Source organism: Halichoerus grypus, chromosome 15, assembly GCF_964656455.1.
Source record: "Halichoerus grypus chromosome 15, mHalGry1.hap1.1, whole genome shotgun sequence".
In the NCBI taxonomy this organism is placed as follows: Eukaryota; Metazoa; Chordata; class Mammalia; order Carnivora; family Phocidae; genus Halichoerus; species Halichoerus grypus.
This window is the reverse complement of record NC_135726.1, coordinates 44,790,164-44,810,357: the sequence shown is the minus strand read 5'-3', so window position 1 is coordinate 44,810,357 and position 20,194 is coordinate 44,790,164. Positions and strand designations below refer to the sequence as shown.

The following is a 20,194-nucleotide window of genomic DNA, read 5'->3' as shown; positions in this document are numbered from 1 at the left end:
ACCCTGTTAACACCTCAGTCAGATCACTTCCCTTTGGCCTAGAACCCTCCCCTTGGGTCTTGTCTGACTCTCTCAGTCAAAAGCCAAAGTCCTTACAAATGACCTACACAGTTTTGTCTCTCTTATACCCTCATTTCCTATCCTTCCTATCCTTCCTCCCACTGCCCCAGCCACACTGGCCTCCTCCTACTTAAACATGCAGGCTGACTTCCCTCTAAGGGCCTTTGCACTTGCTGTCCCCTTGGCCTGCAATGCTCGTCCTGAAGCTGGCTCCCTCCCTCACCTCCTTCAGGTTAGTCCTTCCCAGACCAGATATTTAGAATGGGCATCTTGTCAGTCCATGGGAGGACCATTCTTTTTTAGGGGCTCAGTGGTTCCCAGAATGGGGTAGGGTCTCCTTGGGGTCTAGATCGTAGCTCTATCACCCTCAGCTTGGAGTGGGAAGACAGGAGGTGGTTTGGGGGATCAAACCCTAGGCCTAATTTTCCTTAGGAAAAGCACCGGAAGGACACACATAAACTGTTTTTTGGAGTCTTGAGTCCTCTCTTCAGGAGGGACACGGTCGGTAAACTGAAAGTTAGTGATTGGATCTGATTCCTTTACAAGTCCCAGCACAGACAGGCACATACTAGGCCCTGTAGGGACTGAGACGATTCCTTTGAAAGTCCCACCACACAGTGAGCACACAAATAGGTCCGCTAAGGGTCTGGGTGTGTCTTAGGGTCACACAGGCGGGGGGTGGGGGTGGCGGTGGGATGTGAGTGTGGTGGTGCACACTTAGAGTCCCTATTGGGTTTAGTCAGTATCCGTGGGAAGGATGCAGGCAGCACTCACGACTAGTTTGATGGGATATTTTTATTGGGTCGCTCCTCCCGGTCCACCCCCCGCGCAGTCCGGATAGGCCAGGCCGGGCACGCGGCCCCCGAAACGGTACGTGTACTTGCGCCCACCGCTCTTGCGCACGATGTCGCGGCGGTAGTAGTAGCGCAGGCCTCGGCTCAGTTTCTCGTAGTTCATGCCGGGTTTCCTCTTGCGCTCACCCCACAGCCGCGCCACCTAGGACAGAGGCCCGGCTTAGTCTGAGAGGGCAGGAGGGAGCGGGGCTTGGCCACTGGCGGGCGGGGCGGGGGGTGCGGTTTCGGGTACGATCTGGACCCGAGTTAGTCCAGGTAACTCCCCGCGGGGTTGAGAGGAGTACGAGCTGGGGGCGGGGCCAACTACTAGGCAAACAGAATGGCCCGGCTAAATTGAACGGGAGGAGACCGGGGCGGGATTTGGCGCGTCTGGGAGGCTCCCCCACCTCTCTGGGGTCACACAGCTGGAACTCGCGGCTGTTGCCAGTCCAGCGGATGCAGTTGCTACGCTCCCCGTCTCGGAGCAGCTCCAGGAGGAACTGCCACAGCTGAATGGGACCTGCAGAGTGCAGACAGGTGAACACTCAGGCTTCCTAGCCCCAGACCATGTCCCTTCGACGACCCAGCTGTCGGGGCTCCCTCGCTTCGAAGGTCCAAGGGTCCAGGTCCTCCCAACTCGGGGCCCAGAAGTCCAGATCCCCTCCTCCTCGGGGCCCAAAGAGTCCGGATCCCTCCATATAAGGAACCCAAGAATCGGCCTCAGGGACCCACGCAGCCGAGGCCCCCATCTCGGAAACTTAGAGGAGTTTGGCTGCCACACCTTGGTGACCCAGGCATCCAGACCCTCACCTCTTTCCTCTCACCTAATCCAGGAGCGTAGGTTCTGGTCTCCTGCTCCCTATTAGACTACCAGTGTCTCAGTCCTCTTCTCCCTCAGGACCCACCCTCACCGCCTTTCTCGGGCTCTTAGGTAACTAAGCCCCGCACCTTCCCTGCCAGTTTCCCGGGTCCCGCCCTAACGCGCCTAGACCCCGCCTCACTAGAGTCTGGTGCTGCGGCCTTCTCACCTCGGTGGTTATTTTTGGGGTAACAAGCCAAGGTTACGCCGCCCGACTGCTGGCTTGGTTCGGAGGACGTGGTGAGATCTGAAGTCTGGTACCCCTTTGAAGAGGTGGTGCAGTCCGTTTGCAGCCCCGAGACCCAGGAGGTGGTATAGTCTGAGCCCGCAGGCCCACCCAACGAAATGGTAGAGTCCGCGCTCGGCTCCCCGCAGAGGCCCTTGCCCCAGTAGGTGGGGCCGTCGAGGCCAATAGAACAGTCCCAGTTGGTGGAGTTGGCGGCGGCCTGGGCGCAGGACCACGAGTTGGTCCCTCCCCCGGAGGTGGTACAGTTCTGGCCCGCGGCCCCCGCAGCACCAGCTAAGGGGGCGGGACCCAGGCCGGGAGGGGCGGGGCCTAGGGCCTGGAAGACGCCGCTCCAAGGGTCCGAGCCCGTGCACTCCAAGTCTGTCCAGTCTCCCGACCACCGAAGAGCCTGAGGGGCGGGCTCTGTGAGGAGTAACAGACCCCAAGTGAGGGGAGCACAGGTGTCCCGGTCCCCGGCCCCCTCAGGGGTTCTTGGGAGTCTAAGCTCTCAGCCCTGGCGCCCTGGGCTCCCGGATCTAGGCCATGCCATCTCGAGGACACAGGGGTTCCCGTCCTAGCCCCGTTCCCCTCAAAGATCAAAGAGTTTAAACCTCTAGCTACGGTGGAGGACCCTAGTCCCCTCCTTACCCCGCCTCTGCGCACACACTCACCCGCCCCCCATGGAGCTTCTGGGTGCGGTAACGCGGAGCCCCAGTCCGGCTGTGGGAGCCCTGTGAGGGATAAGAACGAGCAGAGTTTAGGGAAGGGTGTGAGCAATGACTAGAGACGCCCCCTCGACCACTCACCCAGCAGTCTTTATTTGTCAGGGACTGAGTCATTGCCCCCAGCCCCTACTCACTCACACCTAGAACTCAGGACCCTGGCCTCGTCCTCTTTCAACCTCAGGACTTCAAGCCGGCAGCCCTCTCCCACTTTAGCCTCAGGAGTCCAGGCACGCCCCCTTCCTCCCTCAGACCCAGGAGCCCAGCCTCTCACCTTCCTCAGCTCCCAGGAGTCCCAGCCCACAGCCACCTTTCCAGCGTGTCTCCGCTATCAGCGTGTCCCCGGGGAGCGCCAGTTCGGGGAAATAGAAGCCGAGTTCAGCTCCTTCTGCAGGCAATGAGGCGGGTAGGGCCGGGTCGGGGTCAGCGGAGGCCCCCACCTGTGCACCCTCCCCTCACAAGGACTCAGCCCCAGCAGCCTACCCAGCCCTGACAGCCTGTTCCCTGGGGGCACTTCCTGTGGAGACGCTTCATCCCAGTTCCAGATGTCCATGGATGCTCCTTGTGAATGTTCTGGACAGGGGAAAAAAAGGGGGTAAGGGGTGAGCTGGTGACACTTAGGGACCCTGGAGTCTGGGCCCCAGCTCTTGCTTCCCTCAGACCCAGGAGTCCGGGCCTTTTGCTCCCTCCTTCCCCAGGACCCTGGAATCTTGGCCTCCAATGTCCCTTTTCTCAGACTAGGAGTAAGGGACCTCAGCCCTCTCCTCCCTCAGACCCAGGAGTCCAGGGCCCCAGACATCCAGTCCCCAGTTCATGGCTCACCTCTGGCGGGTTTCTCTGTCCCCGGCCAGGGGTCTCAGCCCCATTTCATACCATGTACCCCCTCCCCTGGGGGCCTGGGCAGGGGGGAATTTTCCGAGACGTCAGAGCCGGGGGTCGCAGCCGGGTCGAGTTGCAGGGCCCGGGGCGGGGCCAAGCGCCCCCCGCCCACCCCCCACCCCCCACCCCCCACCCCCCACACCTCAGGGATGGACGCCTGCCTCCTGATAGCTACAGCTGTCCTGCTGCAGGGGTGGCTTGGACTTGGGACAGGAGCTTGGGGAACGGCGGGCTGTGAGAGACCCGGGGTGCGGAGGCGTGTTTACGGGGTGATGGGGGTGGAGCGGGGGGGTTGGGTGGCCAGGTTTTCCGTCTTGGGGACTTGATCCTGCGACATGGGGGGTAGGGGGGAGGGTCTGGGGTCAGCTGGGCTGCGCCAGGCTTATCTGCAACAGGAAGGGGGATTTCCGGCCAGACCCCAGGTCCGCCAACGTCACAATCTGTGGGGGGACTGCGAGGCGGGGTGGAAGAATATGGTTGGGGGAGGCCGACCCAGGATCCCCTTCGAGGGCTTTGAGGACGTTCTGGGGCTGCTCTTGAGGAGTGTCAATCATGATAACACATCAACAATGTAAACAATAACCAGAGTAATTCTAATAGCTAACAGTTATTGAGGGCTCACTGCATGCCACCAACTGTACCAGGGGCCTTCATTTAATCCTTTTCTGAGGTTAAGTACTAGTCTTCACTTTATGAAAAGGGAAATTGAAGCGGACTTCCTTTCACTTCTCTTCATCTCCAGAATCCTATGCTATAATATTTGAGACAAATGCGGGAAATTTGAGTATGAACTGAATATGAGGTATAGAATTATTCATTTTCTGAGATATGATTATGGTCTGAAAGATGTCTCTATAAGGAAATGAACACATATTTAGGGGTGAAGTATTACTTGTTTCAAATGATTCAGCAAAAAAAAAACCCAACCCACCTGTATACGTGTAACATATACATACATGCAATAGTTGGGACATAATTATACTAAAAAATTATTTATCCGAAACTTCAAATATAACCTAGGTCTCCTGTATTTTTTTTTAAAGTTTTGTTTATTTATTGGAGAGAGAAAGAGAGAGAATGCGAGCAGGGGGAGGGGCAGAGGAAGAGGGGGAGAGAAAAGCAGAATCCCCGCTGAGCGCTGAGCACAGAGCCCAAGTGGGGGCTCGATCTCACAACCCTGAGACCATGACCTGAGCCAAAATCAAGAGTTGATGCTTAACTGACTGAGCCACCCAGGTGCCCCTGTCCTGTAATTTTATTTCCTAAATCTGGTAACCCTAAACCTAGGTAGCTTGGCTTAGAGCCTGTGGTTGTACCCATCCTGCTGTATGTATTAATAAGTACTTACCATTAAAAAGAACCTCTTTGATATGGGCATTTTCCAGTATTCACCCTGCCTGACCATTAACCACCTGCCATTCTGGGGGTGGGAGGATGGGGGTGTGGGCACTGCTCTTCTGTTCATGTTACATTAGGGAAACTGGGCCTTAGGAGGGAGAGGCACTTAATGGGTCACAGAGTGGGCAAGTGGGGAGTGCTGGGATTGGCCTCAGCATTGGGGGAGCAAAGAGCCCCCAGGCATCACTGCTCCACCATCCATCCAACCCAGGGGCCTGCAGGGTATGCTGATTCCCAGCAGGCCCCAGGCCTCCTCTCCCTGAAGCTGGCCTTTCTCCTGTGTGTGTCTGTCTGTCCATGGCTCTCTGCCCAAGTTAGTGTCCCTGGCTCTGGGTCTCTGTTGCACCAGGCCTGACTCCAGTGAGGCCTTGTGAGGCCATGTCACCCTCCCCATCTCTCTCCCTACTTCCTTATCTCTCTGTCCCCATTTCTCTCTTTGGGTTTTCTCCCCATGTCCCTTCCCATTGTACTGCCTTCACCTGCAGTTCTCACCTCTCCATCTTTGTCTCCCTCCCCATCTCTCCATCTCCCGCTTGCTACATCTCTTCATCTCTGTCCATCCGTCTTTCAACCCCACCGTTGAGCTTTCTCTCCCTTTCCTCAGGAGGACTTAAGTGCACACATTTAAAAGCTTCCTTTCGGAGATAAACCGTAAGAGACTCTTAATCATAGGAAACAAACTGAAGGGTTGCTGGAGTGGAGGGGGGTTGGGGGGATGGGGTAACTGAGTGATAGACATTAAGAAGGGCACATGATGTAATGAGCCCTGGGTGTTATATGACTGATGAATCACTGACCTCTACCTCTGAAACCAATAATATATTATATGTTAATTAATTGAATTTAAATTAAAACAAACAAACAAAAGCTTCCTTCCTGCAATCATTCCCTCTTCCCATCTCCTCCCTTGTCCTGTGACTGAAGTGAGCAGAGGGGGGTCAGAGCAGGAAGGGCTAGTGATGTGGGGGTAGGGATTGAGGGTCTTGGGGCTGGGTTGTCTAGCCTGGGTGGCAGGGGGCTGAAGGGCACTTCCTGTGAGGGAGGGAGGCCCTCACCCTTCTAACCAGACTGGAAAATATGACGTCAGAGAGGGAGCAGTAAGGGAGGAAGGCGGGAACAGAGGAAATTTGACACCCCTCCCGGGCGACTAGCTTCCCAGAGAGGTCTTGGCATTGTTTCCTTCTTCCTCCCATGCCCCCTCTCAACCCAGGGTTCTGCTGGCTCTGCCCCTGGGAGACCCTCATCCCCTCCCCACGCTTGAACCACGCAGTCTCTCTCCTCTGCTTGGTACCTGTCCCTGCCTCCTTCAGGCCTCTAGTCCACAGCATGGCCGTGTCAGGGCTCTTTCTAAAGTGCAAATCTGATGCCAGTCCCGTTTGAACTTGGTTCCAGCTTCTCAGGGCTTACTGCTGCCTTCAGGGTAAAGTCTAAGCTCTTAGTGTAGTGTTCAAGATCCTGCTTGGACACTTCTTCAGACAGGCAGTGTCAAGCTTAGGGCTGGGAAAAGAGAGGCGGGAGAGATCCATAGATGCAGACAGAGAAGAGAGACTCAGAGACAAGAAACAGAGGGGCACTCACAGAGACACTCACAAGGAAACAGACACAGAGAAGCACTCGAGGGGGTCCACACAGACATAAGGCAAGAGAATGCGGCTGGGGTTTGGCAGAGTGAAGAAACTGGGAAACAGTCTCAGAGATGCAGAGGGTGAGAACTGCAGAGACTGGGAGAGAATAACAGGAAGAGCATGAGACAGACTCAGAAGTGGCCAGTTCCTTCAGGAAGCCCTCCCCGACTCCCAGGTCAGCAGCCTGGGCTCCGCCATCCCAACTCTGACCACTCCGTGTGGCAACGGGCCTATCTGCCGCCACTGGACCATGAGCTCCGAGGGAACAGAATCCAGGACTGTTTCAGTCACCACGCCCCCAGCACTGGTGAGGCCTTCGCTGACTTTGCTGCACGGATGAAAGCCTGGAAAGCTGTGACCTCCAGAAGGGCAGGGCCCAGAAGACTCCCTACCTTGGTACTGAGAATACAGGCTGGAGTCAGAAGATAACTGGACTGAGTCTCGGCTTGGTTTTGGCCTGGCTATAGCCTCTGCTTTCTCCTCTGTGGAATGGGCTGCACTCAGCATGCACGTAAAAGAGGCTTCAGGAAGATGTGATGGGCGCACAGTAGGGATGGAAAAATGCCCATCTGCATGTTTGTCTAGGTAAACTTTTAAAGCTCCACACTATTCACTATTCCCAGATCGGGGGATGTCAAGCCCTGCTCCCCAAAGAGTGCTTCCAAGCCCAGCCAGGGACGGAAATAACGTAAATTTATTGAAACTGGTTTTGGGGAAGGTGGGTGGGTGGATAGTTGGGGATCTTCCAAAGATCTGGGAGAAGAGCCAGCGCCCGGCCAGGAGGGAGCGGGTGCCCGGCCACAGACCCTATCTCAGGCCCAGTTTCTTCTTCTCCTTCTGCTTCTTGCGTACCACATCCAGGTTCCGGTCCTTCCACATACTCTTGCGCAGCTTGATGGGGCGTGAGCCCACATACTTCCCTGTGGGAATGGAGGGTTCAAGGTCAGGCTAGGGGTCAGGCTTAGGCCAGATGCTGGTCACACCCACGGTCCCTGAGAGAGGCCTCACCCACCGTTCATCTCACGCATGGCGCGCACGTAGTCGCTGGGGTCCTTAAAGCTGACAAAGCCATAGCCCTTGGTCTTGCCTGTGCGCTTGTCTCGGATCACCTTAGCCTTAAGGAAGGATGGGAAGCGGCTGAAGGCGCGTGCCAAGATGTCATCATTTACTTCATTGCCCAAATCCCCACAGAAGATCCGGAAGTCATCTGGGGTTGGGAAAGAGGAGGTCAGAAGATACAGAAGTCTGGCCCTGTGTCTGCCTTATTTAAATAGCCCCCCTGCTCTGGAGGCATCCCCCAAACCCTCCTCCCTCTGTATCCCCAACAGTCTCAGGCTGGGGCCCTCTCCGTAATAACAGCCAACATCTGTATGGTATTTACCCTGCGCTAGGCTCTTGGCTAAGTACTCATGAGGTTTTAACACATCTGGAACTCCCAATGGCCCTTTTACCCCAAGGCACAGAGAAGTCATGTTACCTGCCCGAAGTTACTCAACCAGGTAGTGGCCGAGCTAGGACAAGAACTCAGGCACCTGGCTCCAGAGTCTTCACTTTCAACTACCTGCACTGCCTTTCCGCACCCCAGGGCCATCTCGCCCATTGCCGTGATGAAGGCTCCTCTGTCCTAGCCCTGGCCTCTCCTCTGAGCCCCTGGCATCCCTTGGTCTCCTGGACAGCTCCCCATGGATATCCCCAAAGCTCCTGACACCCGTTTGCTTTCTCTGCAAAGCCCACCCTAATTCCCCGAAACATGAACACGCTGTCTGATCCCTCTCCAAGGCTGACCTCAGCTGCCATTCCCGAGCATATCCCCCAGGCTGGGCCTGAGCCAGACCAAACACACTCAAGCCCAAAGCATCCCTTCCCTGACAAGGCACATGCTAGTATTATCCCCTTGCTGGAGTGAGGAAAGGAGGATAGAAAGGCTAAGTGACTTGCCCAAGGTCACAGAACTAGGGTCTACAGCCTGCACTGACCACATCTAGGCTGACACTGCCATGCCCTGGCCTGGGGCAGGTAGACGTCAGGTCCGCTTCCTCAGCCAGCACTGTGGCTGCCCCACAGCTTCTGTGGTGATTAATGACACTCTCCCGGAACAAGTTAGACCGCCCTCAGAGGAAATGGTCTGGTAAACTCAGAGGGAGGGGTCTTCTACAAAACAACTGGGCTGGACACTTCAAAAAACTGTTATACACAAGACAAAGTGGTAGGAGGGAGACCATTCTTATTAAAAGATAATCTAGAGGGCGCCTGGGTGGCTGAGTTGGTTAAGCGACTGCCTTCGGCTCAGGTCATGATCCTGGAGTCCCAGGATCGAGTCCCACGTCGGGCTCCCTGCTCAGCAGGGAGTCTGCTTCTCCCTCTGACCCTCCCCCATCTCATGCTCTCTCTCACATAAATAAATAAAATCTTTAAAAAAAAAGATAATCTAGAGACTGAAAACTTCATGCATCCTGATTCACAGGAAAAGATGGCTGTAACAGATGGTTTAGGGACAACTGGGAAAACTTAAACATAAAGGGAATATGAAATACCATAGAATGACCATTCATTTTCTTAGGAATGTTAATGATATTATGATATAAAAGAGACTGTTACTTTTCTTAGGAGATGAATGCGGAGGTATTTAGGAGGGAAGTGATAACTTCATTTATAACTTGCTCCAAATGACTGAGCAAAATCCAGAAAAACCATACATACACATAGAAGGATAAAGTGAATACAGCAAAATGTCAATTGCTGAATTTAGGTGCTGGATATACATGGCTGTTCTCTGTGCAATTCAGTGTTAAAAAAATTTTTTTTTAAGATTATATTTATTTATTTGACAGAGAAAAAGAGCACACCACACACAAGCAGGGGCAGTGGCAGGCAGAGGGAGAGGGAGAAGTCGACACCCCACTGAGCAGAGAGCCCGATGTAGGGCTGGATCCCAGGACCCTGGGATCATGACCTGAGCCAAAGGCAAATGCTTAACTGACTGAGCCACCCAGGCGCCCCCAGTGTTTAAAATTTTTCATAAGAAGCTGAGAGAAAAAAAAATGCTCTTTTACCTTTAGCAAGCCAGGCCTCTCATGAATAAAACAGAGTTCAGAAAGTCCTAGGTGCCAATTGCCTCTACCACATTCTGTTCAGTGGTTAGGTGAGGGCCTGCCCCTCAGAGCCATAGTCTAGCCCTCCACCATGTAGGCAAATAACAGGGCCTGCCCTATAGAGAGGTGGCAGTTGTGGAGTGTCCTGGTTTACCTTCCCTGTGTCTGCCCCAAGGAGGAGACCTTGGTGCGTCCTTGACTGAGCAATGCCTGGCCCTGCACTTGGGCCCCCTTACCTGCATCCCACTCCAGCAGGCTGGGGTCCTCCCAGCTGCTCCCAGCTGCTGTGCGAATGCACCGTTTCAATTTCTCTGGCTTTCCTTTCTTCTTGTCCTCACCCAAGGGCTCTGGGACCTGTAGAGGAAGGGGGATGGGGGGCAAAGGGCTTGGACCCATGTGTCCCTTTCAGGCTCCCCCACCTGCCTATGCCCCTCACTCTCCTGCTTCCATAATTAAAGAACTGGATGTACTTCTGAATGTGAGGTACCTGTGTCTGCCTCCTTCTCTCCCATGTCCTCCCAGCCCCTCCAATTTCCTGGGTCCCTCCTCCCTCCATCAGTAGAGGGCTACATGTGTTTCTGGATGTGGAAGGCCATGCGTTCTTGTCTGCCCTCCCCGCCCTTTCTACCTGCCTTCCCCCCGACTGCTATGCTCCCTGCTTACCTCAAGAGCCATGAGGCCAGGGGGTGGCTCAGGCCGTGGGGGCCGGGGTCGTGGACGCAGGGACAGGAGCTCAGGAATGCGCAGTGGGGGCAGTAGGCCTCGTACAACTTCCAGTGGGAGGGGCAGGGGTTCAGGCTCAGGCAAAGGCATGGCCAGGGCCAATGGCAGGCTGGGCCCAATGACCGCAGGGCCAGTGGGGGCACCTCCTGCCCCAACAGCCACCGCTGCGCTAGCCTCCTCCAGCCCGGCTGCTGCCGCCACCACTGCCTCTTCCTTCTCTTTCAGGCCCAACCCCAGGCCCAGCCCCAGCTCTCGAGGTGTTGCTGGCTCCTCCTGTGGGCAAGGGGAGACAAAGAAGAGCGCCCTTTCAGAGGCTCAGACCTTACTCTCATCCTGTACAACAAAGCAAGGGCCTGAGGCCAGAGAACAGACGAGACACCTAGACAGAGAAAGGAGTCTCTAGTCAGAGACAGACACAGGGACAAAGATACCAGGACAGAAAAATAGAGAGGGACAATCAAAAGAAAAATAGAGATACAGGGACAGAAACAACCCACGGCCTGTGTTTTTCTCTCTCTACTTTCCTCACAAAAAGAAACAAAAACAGATTAGGCACAAAAAGAAATAGTGAGAGACTGAGACAGAGTCCGAGAGTGAGAAGGCAGACTTAGACATGGCCCATCAAGCCAGGATTGAGCATCTCCCCACCCTTCATACCTCTGTCCATGAGCTCCCTGTCCACACTTACCAGGGGAGGTCTCAGGGCAGCCATGGAGCTCAGGGGGGGCCCTGGGGCCCGAGCCATCGGTGGCAGCATCATAGGTGGTCCGGGGGGGCCAGGCAGAGGGGGGCCCACGAGGGCCTGGTGAGGGGGCCGCAGGGCCATAGGGCGGGGACCACCTGCTGCAGAAGAAAGAGCAGAATCTGTCAGGGTGTTAGTGGGGGAGTTGGAGGGCTTAGGGGGGAAGTTATGTGGCAGAGATGATGACCCTGGCCCCCTCACCTGCTCTCTGTAGCACGTGGGGGACGAAGGCCGGACGCAGGATAGGGGCCCTCTGGGGGGCCACAGCTGTGGGAGAGAGAGATGGGGGTGTGTGTCATGGGGGACCGGGGCACTTGAGGTGAGGTGTGTGTGTGTGGGTACTCTCAGCATCCAAGAGATCCTGGAGAAGAGTCTGGGGAACCTTCTGGGAGATACAAGAGTCTTTCCATTTGTTCATTCAGCAAAAATTTAGCACTGAGCATCTCCTCTGGGCCTGTCCCTTTCCTGGACAATACTAGGGACACACTGAAAGACCCAAGGCTCTCAGGGAGCTCCTGGTCCCGGACTGGAGGGAACAGACCCATCATCAGAGAGTGACAGCCCAGAGTGATCAGGGCCAGGATAGGGTAAAGTCCAGGCAGGGTGATTGGAACTAGGAGGGGGAAGCCTGGGGAGTGGTGGGAGCCCAAAGGAGCCCTCTGACCTAGCCAGGGTGGCTAGAGGCTTCCTGGAGAAACAGACCTGTGAGCTGAAACCTAAAGGATAATAAAGACCCAACTGCCTTTGGTCAGGCAAAGGGTGACTAGAAAGACAACTAGCAAGGGGAACATTTACAAATAAAATTTTTTCCCAGTTCAGTTTAGTATAATTTTAATAGCAGAAGTTGAAATTTGGAGAGCATCGTAAGAGAATGGTCAAAAGGTCAGTAGGCGTCCAAGCACAGCATTGTTGGCTGGACCATGGATGTCCTCCTGAGGGCAGCAGGGAGCCACAGCAGGGCTGGAAGCTGGGCAGTGTGACCAGGTCAGATGTGCATTTTGATCAAGCATACTAAAGAATAAAAGATGTTGAGATTTCTCAGACATCAGATAAAAAAAGTATAACAGGAATTAAGTAACACAATCAGCAAGTTTGATCTAATAGAGATTGTACCAGAACTTTACAGAACATGTATTCTTTTCATACATATAAGGAAGCAGTGTCACAAAAATTGACCGTGTGTATAAAGGTCACCTTGACAACAAAAGTAAGAATGACCTGTGGAGAGGACAGATCTTAGTTAACTTGATTCTGATTTAGTTAATAGGCTTTGGAAGATTATAGTTGGGTGACAGTGAGCAGGGGAGAAGAGGTCAACAAGAACACTGTGGGCATATTCTAGCAATGCTTAGGGCTCCTGGGGAGTATATGGGGGATCTCTCTGTAAGGGGCCAGGTGATGTAGGGTCCTGACTGCCAGGTGAGGAGCTTGGTGCTTATTTGATGGTTTATTTATCCCATCAACAGATAGTACATAATGCTTACAATGTGGCAGGCACCAAGACTTTTGTCCCTCATGGAGCTTGTACTTTAGAGGAAACAAAAGGTGATAACCATAATGAGTAAATTGTATAGCTTGTTACAAGGCATTAAGTGCTATGGAGAAACACAGCAAAGAGTAGGGATTAGGAGTAATGATAAGGCATTTGGTTTGCAATGATAAGTGAAGCCTTACTAAGGCCAAAGTGACAAGTATATGATGAGGTTTGTGCTTTAGAAAGATGATAATGTGAGAGCGGGGATGAAATGAAGTGGCTGAGTTAGCGCAATGATGTCGGCAAGATGCTGCAGTAGTCAAAACAAGAGTGCTTGGTCAAATGTGTGGTTCCCGGCCCAGACCTACCTGCTCGACGCAGGAACATAGCTTCTCGAGCCTCTGGACTGTCCAGGTGACTCCGATCACCAGGGCCAAAGCCAACTGTTGGAATGGGAAGAGACAAGGATGGTGGGAGGAGCGTCCCAGGCATCCCTTTTTATCACCCTGCCTGATCCCCTAGCTCCCTCTCCTCCACCACTCCTTGCTTACCTGGACCCACAAAAGGAGGGCCACCCACCATGGGAGGAACCACTGTGGCTGCAGCAGCTGCCCGGGCCTCCAGAGTCTGTTGGACCTGTTGGGGAGGAAATTGGGGTGAGTGCCCCCAAGGTGCCCTGGCTGGCTTACCCTGGGAGGCCAAGGGTTTCATTCTTTGCATTCTGTGTGGGGCTGGCTATCTGTCAACCTTAAGTCTAAGTTAAAATGTCACTTTTCAGGGAGGCTTTTGGGATCATACTAGTGAAAGCTGTCCTTAGCCCCTCCCAGTAGCAACTTTTCTTGTTATCCTGTTTCATCTTCCTCAATGCATTTAACACTATCTGAAGTTATGTCCTGCCTGTCCTTCTCATCTCCCATGCCTCCACCCTGGTCCAAGCCATCATTAACTCTTGCCTAGATGATTATGGTAGCCTCTTCTTCAGTCTCCTTGACTCTGCCTTAGCCCCCTTCAGTCTGTTCTCCAAACACAACCATAGTTAGTTAATATCTAAGTTGGACCATATTACCGCTCCGCTCAAAATCCTTCAGCAACATCCCATCTCAGAGTAAAAACCAAGGTCCTTATGGGGGCCCACAAGGCACTATCAGGTCTGGTCTCTCACCTCTCTGTCCTCATCTCCTCCCACTCTCCCTCTTGCACGCTCTACTCTAGCCACACTGTTCTCTCTGCTGTTCCTTGAACATGTCAGGTATGCACCTGTGTCGTGGCTCTTGCACTGGCAGTTCTCTCTGATGGGAATGCTCTTCCCCTAGATATCTCCATGGTTCCCTATATCATGTCCTTTATATCTTTGCTTAACTGCCACCTCCTCAGAAAGGCTTTCCCTGACCACGCTGATAAACCTCTGCCTTTCTTACTTTAGTTTGACCTGTCTTTCCCCAGTAAAATGTAAACCCCAGAAAGGTAGCGATTGTTTTTCTCTATATTATATTTCTCTATATTGTTATGTGCTTAATGCCTAGAATAGTGCCTGATGCATAGAAGGCACCCAATGATTACTGACAGAATAAACAAGTTTCATTTACTTGTTTTCCTTTTAGTAGTCTCTCTCTCCACTAGTCATACATAGCTTACTATTAAGCAGGTCAATGTGACTAATGAGATTGAGGAACTATTTAACTTAAATGTAAATTTTAAATAGATACAGAATATCTTTATCATTACAGAAAGTTCTACCAGACAACATGCTCTAGAATATAAGCTCCCAAAGGGCAGAAATATTGTTTGCTTAGTCGTTACTGTGTTCTCAGTGCCTGACACATAAAACATTTGTCATGCTAATCGATAAGTCAACATGTCAATAGCTCTCTGTATACAAACACTGCGTTCAAGGCACTGTGCTCTCTGATTTATATGCCTTAGCCCAGCCGTACCTGCTGGTAAGTGTTGGTTGCGATAATTGGGCGGATCACAGGAGCTGCTGGAACCTGCATCGCTTCTACCGTGGGGACCGTGGGCACCGCAGGCACAGCAGTTGGGATGCCGGTTACCGGAGCCCCCAGAACTTCCTGCTCAAACCTAAGGGGGCAAAACCGACACCACAGCTCAGGACCTCGCATTAATTCTGAAACGCTGGGTATACTGCGATAGCGCCTTCACCCCTTCTTCCTCCCACCCCCACAATCCCAAAAGTCCCATTTCCCCATGAGAGAGCCGTGTCGGGCTAATTTCGGCCTGGAGACTCCAGGGCTCGGTGGCTCTGACTCTGGGACGGCTTTTTATTGCGGGCCTTACAGTGCCATCTCCGCCTCCATCTCCTTCAAGCGTTCCTCCCCGCTCTTGCCCGGCATGCCGGCGCCAGGGCCCGGAACCACAGGTCCTCCTGCACCCGGGAGTCCCGGGGCTGGCCCCGCCCCGGCCATCGCTGCTGCCGTCGCTGTCGCCACTTCCACCGCCTCAGCTCAGCGTCCTCCGCCAGTTCCGCGGTCTACTCTCTAATCTTGTCGGGGTTGGCGCCCGTGAATGACGTATCAGTGAAAGCGACGGGCGCTGGTCCATGACATCATACGGAGCGAGGCCAATGAGAATCTGGCCACACCTGGAGGGCCCACCCCGAGGAGGAATATAGACCAATCAGAGTGTCGGAAAAAGGAACCAATGAGGAGCCTGGTTCTAAGTAAGTGCAGCTAAGTGAGGCGGCCACGCCTTCATTGGAGGAGTAAGGGCTAATGAGAGCGCTGTAAAGTCGTTGGCCCCGTCCCTAAAGAGAAAACTGGACTTTTGAGAGCTCAGAAAAGTTCGGAGGCTCCGCCTGTGCCACTGAGGCTCCTTCCGGAAGTGTTAAAGCCCACTGAGGTCCACATCAGCCCGGGGCTGGGCGAGGCTAGAGAGTGGTGAATGCCGTGGCCTTGCAGTCGGTAGAGACACACTACCGGACAGCGACTTCCGGGAAGGCAAGGGTCAGGATGTGGGAAGCGCAGAGGGGGCACCTGACCCAGGCTTTCTGGGGAAGGTGACGTCTGAAGATTTGCTAGATGAAAATGGAGATGTTCTGGGTGGGAAGAATAGTTCGTGTAAAGGCCGAGAGAGTGGTAAAATGCGTCACCTCATAGTCACGTGTGTGTAGGTTTGGTCGCTGTGTCCTTTCTTGGGACACAGCTGATCCTTTTTGTAGTCTTCAATGTGTTTTATTACGAATATTTAAAATACACAACACTAGGGGCGCCTGGGTGGCTCAGTGGGTTAAGCCTTTGCCTTCGGCTCAGGTCGTGATCCCAGGGTCCTGGGATCGAGCTCCCCATCTGCTCCCTGCTCAGCAGAGAGCCTACTTCTCCCTCTCCCTCTGCCTGCTGCTCCCCCTGCTTGTGCTCGCCTGCACTCTCTCTGTCAAATAAAATCTTAAAAAAGAAAAATAAATAAAATACACAACATTAGAAAAGAATGTAACAAACCTCCAGGTACCTCTCAGCAATTACTAATATTCTACCCTTTTTGTTTCACCTATACCTCTCATTATTATTATTACTATTATTATTATTATTTTGCTGGAGTATATTAAAGCAAATTCCAGGCATTAATAAATTCACCCGTAAATGCTTCATGATAGATCTCTAACAGATAAGGACTATTTAAGAGAAAAAAAGAGCATTTTCATACCCAAGAAAATTAATTTCTGGTTCGTTCCCGGGTTCGGCACCACAAAAACAAAAACAAATAAAAAACGAAAAGAAAAAAAGAATATTAATTTCTTAGTATCGTCTAACATCCAGACTGTTAAAATTTCCCTGCCTCAAAATGTCTTTGTATAAAATCAGGCTGCAAATAAGGTATGCACGTTGCATTTGGTTGTTTGGTGGGTCTTTTTTTTTTTTCCCCTGTCAAAACTTACTGGCTGTCTTGGTTTTTTTGAAGTCCCAGGTCTAAATCAGCAGTAATGAATGCTTTGTTAAAATACTGGCTTTTGGGGTGCCTGGGTGGCTGAGTTGGTTAAGCATCTGCCTTGGGCTCTTTATTACATCATTTTTGTCAGTGTGGACTCACGGATATTTTATACTTCGGGTTATAATTCAATACTACTTTAGTTATTTTGTTGCTGAAATTGTTCCAGCATTTAAAATCTTCAGTCTTTTTTATTTTTTTATTTTTATTTATTTATTTTTTTAATTTTTTTTTTTTAAAGATTTTATTTATTTATTTGAGAAAAAGAATGAGATAGAGAGAGCATGAGAGGGGGGAGGGTCAGAGGGAGAAGCAGACTCCCCGCTGAGCGGGGAGCCCGATGCGGGACTCGATCCCAGGACTCCAGGATCATGACCTGAGCCGAAGGCAGTTGCTTAACCAACTGAGCCACCCAGGCACCCCTCTTCAGTCTTTTTTAATCTATAAATTTCCCTCCCCCGACTTTTTCTTCCTTCCTCCCTCCCTCCCTTTCCTTCTTTTCCGCTTCATCCCCACCTTTTTTTGCCTTCTATTTGTTGAAGAAACCGGACCAGTTGTCCTATAGGATATCTTACATTTTGGGTTTAACTGATTATATTGTTTCATTTGTTCCTCACTGCCCTCTCCCCCCTTTCTTATATAGTGTATTGACAGTTAGAAGCTTGATTAGATTTAGGTTTTATTTGGTGAGAGAATACGTCCTCCAAGTGCTATTGTAATGTATCTTATTGTATTCTGTCAGGAGCACATGATGTCTAGTTGTCTTCCTTTGGTGCCCTAAGACTGATCAGTGTCATCCTGCTCCATCTTAAGATGGCCAATCAACCTTTCCACTACTAGCTTTAGCAGCCCTTGATCATTATTACCTGCATCTACTACTTTGTTGATATATGTAAAATAGTGGTTTTCAAATTTTATTATTCTCTCTGTAATGATCAGTTATTCTTTCATAAATAACTTCCCCCTTATCAAGAATTTGGTCACTTGTTCAGAAAGAAAGACATGCTTGATTCTTTCCCTATTTTATGAAAAAAAAAAAAAAATCAAAACGACTTGGTTCCTAGCACCCTTCAAAGGTGACCAGTGAGGTATTGTATGAACACTAATATGAACTTACATTTTCGAACATATTTCATGTGCTTCAAATCATTGCAGTTGCTCTAGTTGCTGCTCAGAATGTCCCATCTTTGGCCAGTGGCAGCCACTTCAGACTGACTCCTGAGTCCTTCTGACTCAAACTCACTAGTCTTGGAGGACTTCCTTGCTTTCTGGCACATGATGCCTCATACTCATTTGCCAATTTCCTGTCCCAGACCTGGAATCAGCTGTTTCCCCAAAGATCCCTGGTTCCAACTAGTAAAAAATGGCATTTAGAGTCCACAATCTGGGGTTGGTTGCTCATTATTACTGGGTTATCATATTTAGACCTTTTCTGTGGTCTGGGCTAGGGAAATACATATTTTCTAGAAAGAGAAAAACCCACAAGTTCAGTCTGCTATTTCTAAGTCAAATGAAAGATTACAGGGTTAAAGTTAAAGTTTACTCCTTTGATTTGATACTTCATTTATGTTAAAAATTTTGGTCCTCAGCAGGGCACCTGGGTGGCTCAGTCGGTTAAACATCTGACTCTTGATCTCAGCTCAGGTCTTGACCTCAGTGTCGTGAGTTCAAGCCCCTCATTGGGCTCCACGCTGGGCATGGAGCCTACTTTAAAAAAAACTTGGTTCCCAGTAACATTAGCACAAATACTTATTTGCTTTAGTCAAGTATATAATTTCAAAATATATAATGTAGGTCTCAAAAACGTAAACTATGTATTTTTATCAAAATAAAAACCAGTGTTATTACAAACAAGACTAATAGATGCAGTTTAAGATTGTATTGCAGTTCTTTTTCCCTTAGGATGCATGTACCACTGGAGGCATCAAGTGAAAGTACTATTTTATTTACTTTATTTTTAAGGATTTTATTTATTTATTTGGCAGAGAGAGAGAGCAGCAGGGGGAGAGGGAAAAGCAGACTTCCCGCTGAGCAGGGAGCCCAATGTGGGACTCAATCCCAGGACCCCAGGATCATGACCTGAGCTGAAGGCAGATGCTTAACCGACTGAGCCACCCAGGCGCCTTGAAAGTACTATTTTAACCTAACCTGGAATACTTCTTATCTGAATCAATTGTGCCACCAACTTGATATAGTTAGGTTCGTTTGTTTGTTTTCAATTTTTAGGGATTTTTCTCACTTTTTTAAATTATGAAAAATTAGATGTTTCCATAGTGCAAAGTATGAAACAGTGTATATTCATAGATGTTTGGCTTCCATCCCTGTCCCTTTTACCTTATTCTCTTCTCAACTATCTCAAAGTGACAGACATTATCCTTAATACTTCAATATGCATCCTCTAAGAATAGTCTCCCACCTAAACACAATGCCATTATCCCAGCAAAGACATTTAACAAAGACACATGTTTCTAACATGTTTCCCATTCCCAATTTTCAAATTTCCTGTTGCCCCCAAAATGTACTTTCACTGAAAAAAATTCCATGGTTCAATCAAGACCCACCTTACATTTGTCATGTCTCTTTTAATCTAAAGCAGTCCCCACCTGAGCCCCATTGACCTTTTGAAGAAAAGTCTAGTTGTTTTGTATATGGACCCCAAACTTGTATTTCACCCAGCATATCTTTGGGGTAGAATCCAAAAGTGGGATTGTTTAGGCAAAGAGTAAATGCGTATGTAGCTTTGCTGGAGATTGTCCCATAGGTGTTCCACATTGCCTGTCCACTGATGCACCAAGTGTTGTTTTCCCACAGCCTTGTCAACAGTGAGCTTCCAAAATTTTGGGTTTCCTTTTTTGCAGTCTGATAGGTGGAAAATGTATCAAAGTAGGATTTTAATTTGCTTTTATTATATTGAATTGGAGGATATTTTCTGAGAATTGTCTGTTTACTTTGCCAACTCTTCTATGGACTTTGAATTTTTCTTTTCCACTTTGACATACACACGTGTGCGTCTGCACACACACATCCCTTTATGATATAAATTGCAAATTCCGCCCCCCAATTTATCATTTCTTTTTATTTTGCCTTTTTTTTTGCCATGCAAAAGTTCTTTAAAAATTTTTATTTATTTATTTATTTAGAGTGTGTGCAAGCAGGGGGAGGGGCAGAGGGAGAGGGAGAAAGAGAATCCCAAACAGACTGTGCTGAGCAGGAGCCCAAGGCGGGGCTCAGTCCTACAAACCCAAGATCATGACTCGAGTGGAAACGAAGAGTCAGCCACTCAACTGACTGAGCCACCCAGGCACCCTGCAAAAGCTTGTTTTTATGTTCTCATCAATAATTCCCCTACTCCATCTGGATTTTGAATCATATTTAGGAAAGTCTGCCCAACTTCTGGTTTATAGAGAACTTCACCTTCATGGAGCTCACATTCTGTTTGGAGGACAACAAAGGATAAATAAAATAGAACACAAAGTATGTTAAAAGATGTACTATGGAGAAAAATTAAGCAGGGAGGGGGGACAAGGACCCCCATGTTCAGTCTTGGCTAGGAGCCAAGATGAAGAGACGAGGGGAACACTAAGGTGGCACATGGGAAAGGAGATACGGTAAAGACATAAAG

General features: G+C 50.6%; 2 protein-coding genes across 4 annotated transcripts; both read right to left on the bottom strand.

Moving 5' to 3' along the window:
- Positions 1-837: 837 nt before the first annotated feature.
- Positions 838-3,268, bottom strand: ETV2 (ETS variant transcription factor 2). The gene is made up of 6 exons (XM_036067910.1): positions 3,184-3,268; positions 2,975-3,088; positions 2,650-2,709; positions 1,922-2,401; positions 1,301-1,413; positions 838-1,056 (listed from the first exon to the last, which is right to left on the bottom strand). The coding sequence occupies exons 1-6, from the start codon at positions 3,251-3,253 to the stop codon at positions 856-858; spliced, it is 1,038 nt and encodes a 345-aa protein (XP_035923803.1). The 5' UTR covers positions 3,254-3,268; the 3' UTR covers positions 838-855.
- Positions 3,269-7,278: 4,010 nt separating this feature from the next.
- RBM42 (RNA binding motif protein 42) lies at positions 7,279-15,171 on the bottom strand. Of its 3 annotated transcripts, none has more exons than XM_036067899.2 (10): positions 14,929-15,171; positions 14,568-14,712; positions 13,185-13,269; positions 13,002-13,076; positions 11,361-11,426; positions 11,106-11,281; positions 10,358-10,690; positions 9,931-10,048; positions 7,615-7,809; positions 7,279-7,522 (listed from the first exon to the last, which is right to left on the bottom strand). In XM_036067899.2, the coding sequence occupies exons 1-10, from the start codon at positions 15,054-15,056 to the stop codon at positions 7,410-7,412; spliced, it is 1,434 nt and encodes a 477-aa protein (XP_035923792.1). In that variant the 5' UTR covers positions 15,057-15,171; the 3' UTR covers positions 7,279-7,409. The 3 variants fall into 3 exon arrangements, with proteins under 3 accessions (XP_035923792.1, XP_035923794.1, XP_035923795.1); XM_036067901.2 differs by having other exon boundaries at positions 11,106-11,260; XM_036067902.2 differs by lacking the exon at positions 11,361-11,426 and having other exon boundaries at positions 11,106-11,260; positions 14,929-15,170.
- Positions 15,172-20,194: the final 5,023 nt, after the last annotated feature.

Excerpts from the sequence above, each read along its gene's own strand:
- ETV2 (XM_036067910.1), bottom strand. The coding sequence starts at position 3,253 with ATGGACATCTGGAACTGGGATGAAGCGTCTCCACAGGAAGTGCCCCCA. Across the intron at positions 2,710-2,974 it reads ACTCCTGGGAGCTGAGGAAG|GGCTCCCACAGCCGGACTGG; the intron begins GTGAGAGGCTGG and ends TATCCCTCACAG. Across the intron at positions 2,402-2,649 it reads AGAAGCTCCATGGGGGGCGG|AGCCCGCCCCTCAGGCTCTT; the intron begins GTGAGTGTGTGC and ends TACTCCTCACAG.
- RBM42 (XM_036067899.2), bottom strand. The coding sequence starts at position 15,056 with ATGGCCGGGGCGGGGCCAGCCCCGGGACTCCCGGGTGCAGGAGGACCT. Across the intron at positions 13,077-13,184 it reads CCCTCCTTTTGTGGGTCCAG|TTGGCTTTGGCCCTGGTGAT; the intron begins GTAAGCAAGGAG and ends CCATTCCAACAG. Across the intron at positions 11,427-13,001 it reads TATGTTCCTGCGTCGAGCAG|CTGTGGCCCCCCAGAGGGCC; the intron begins GTAGGTCTGGGC and ends TCTCTCCCACAG.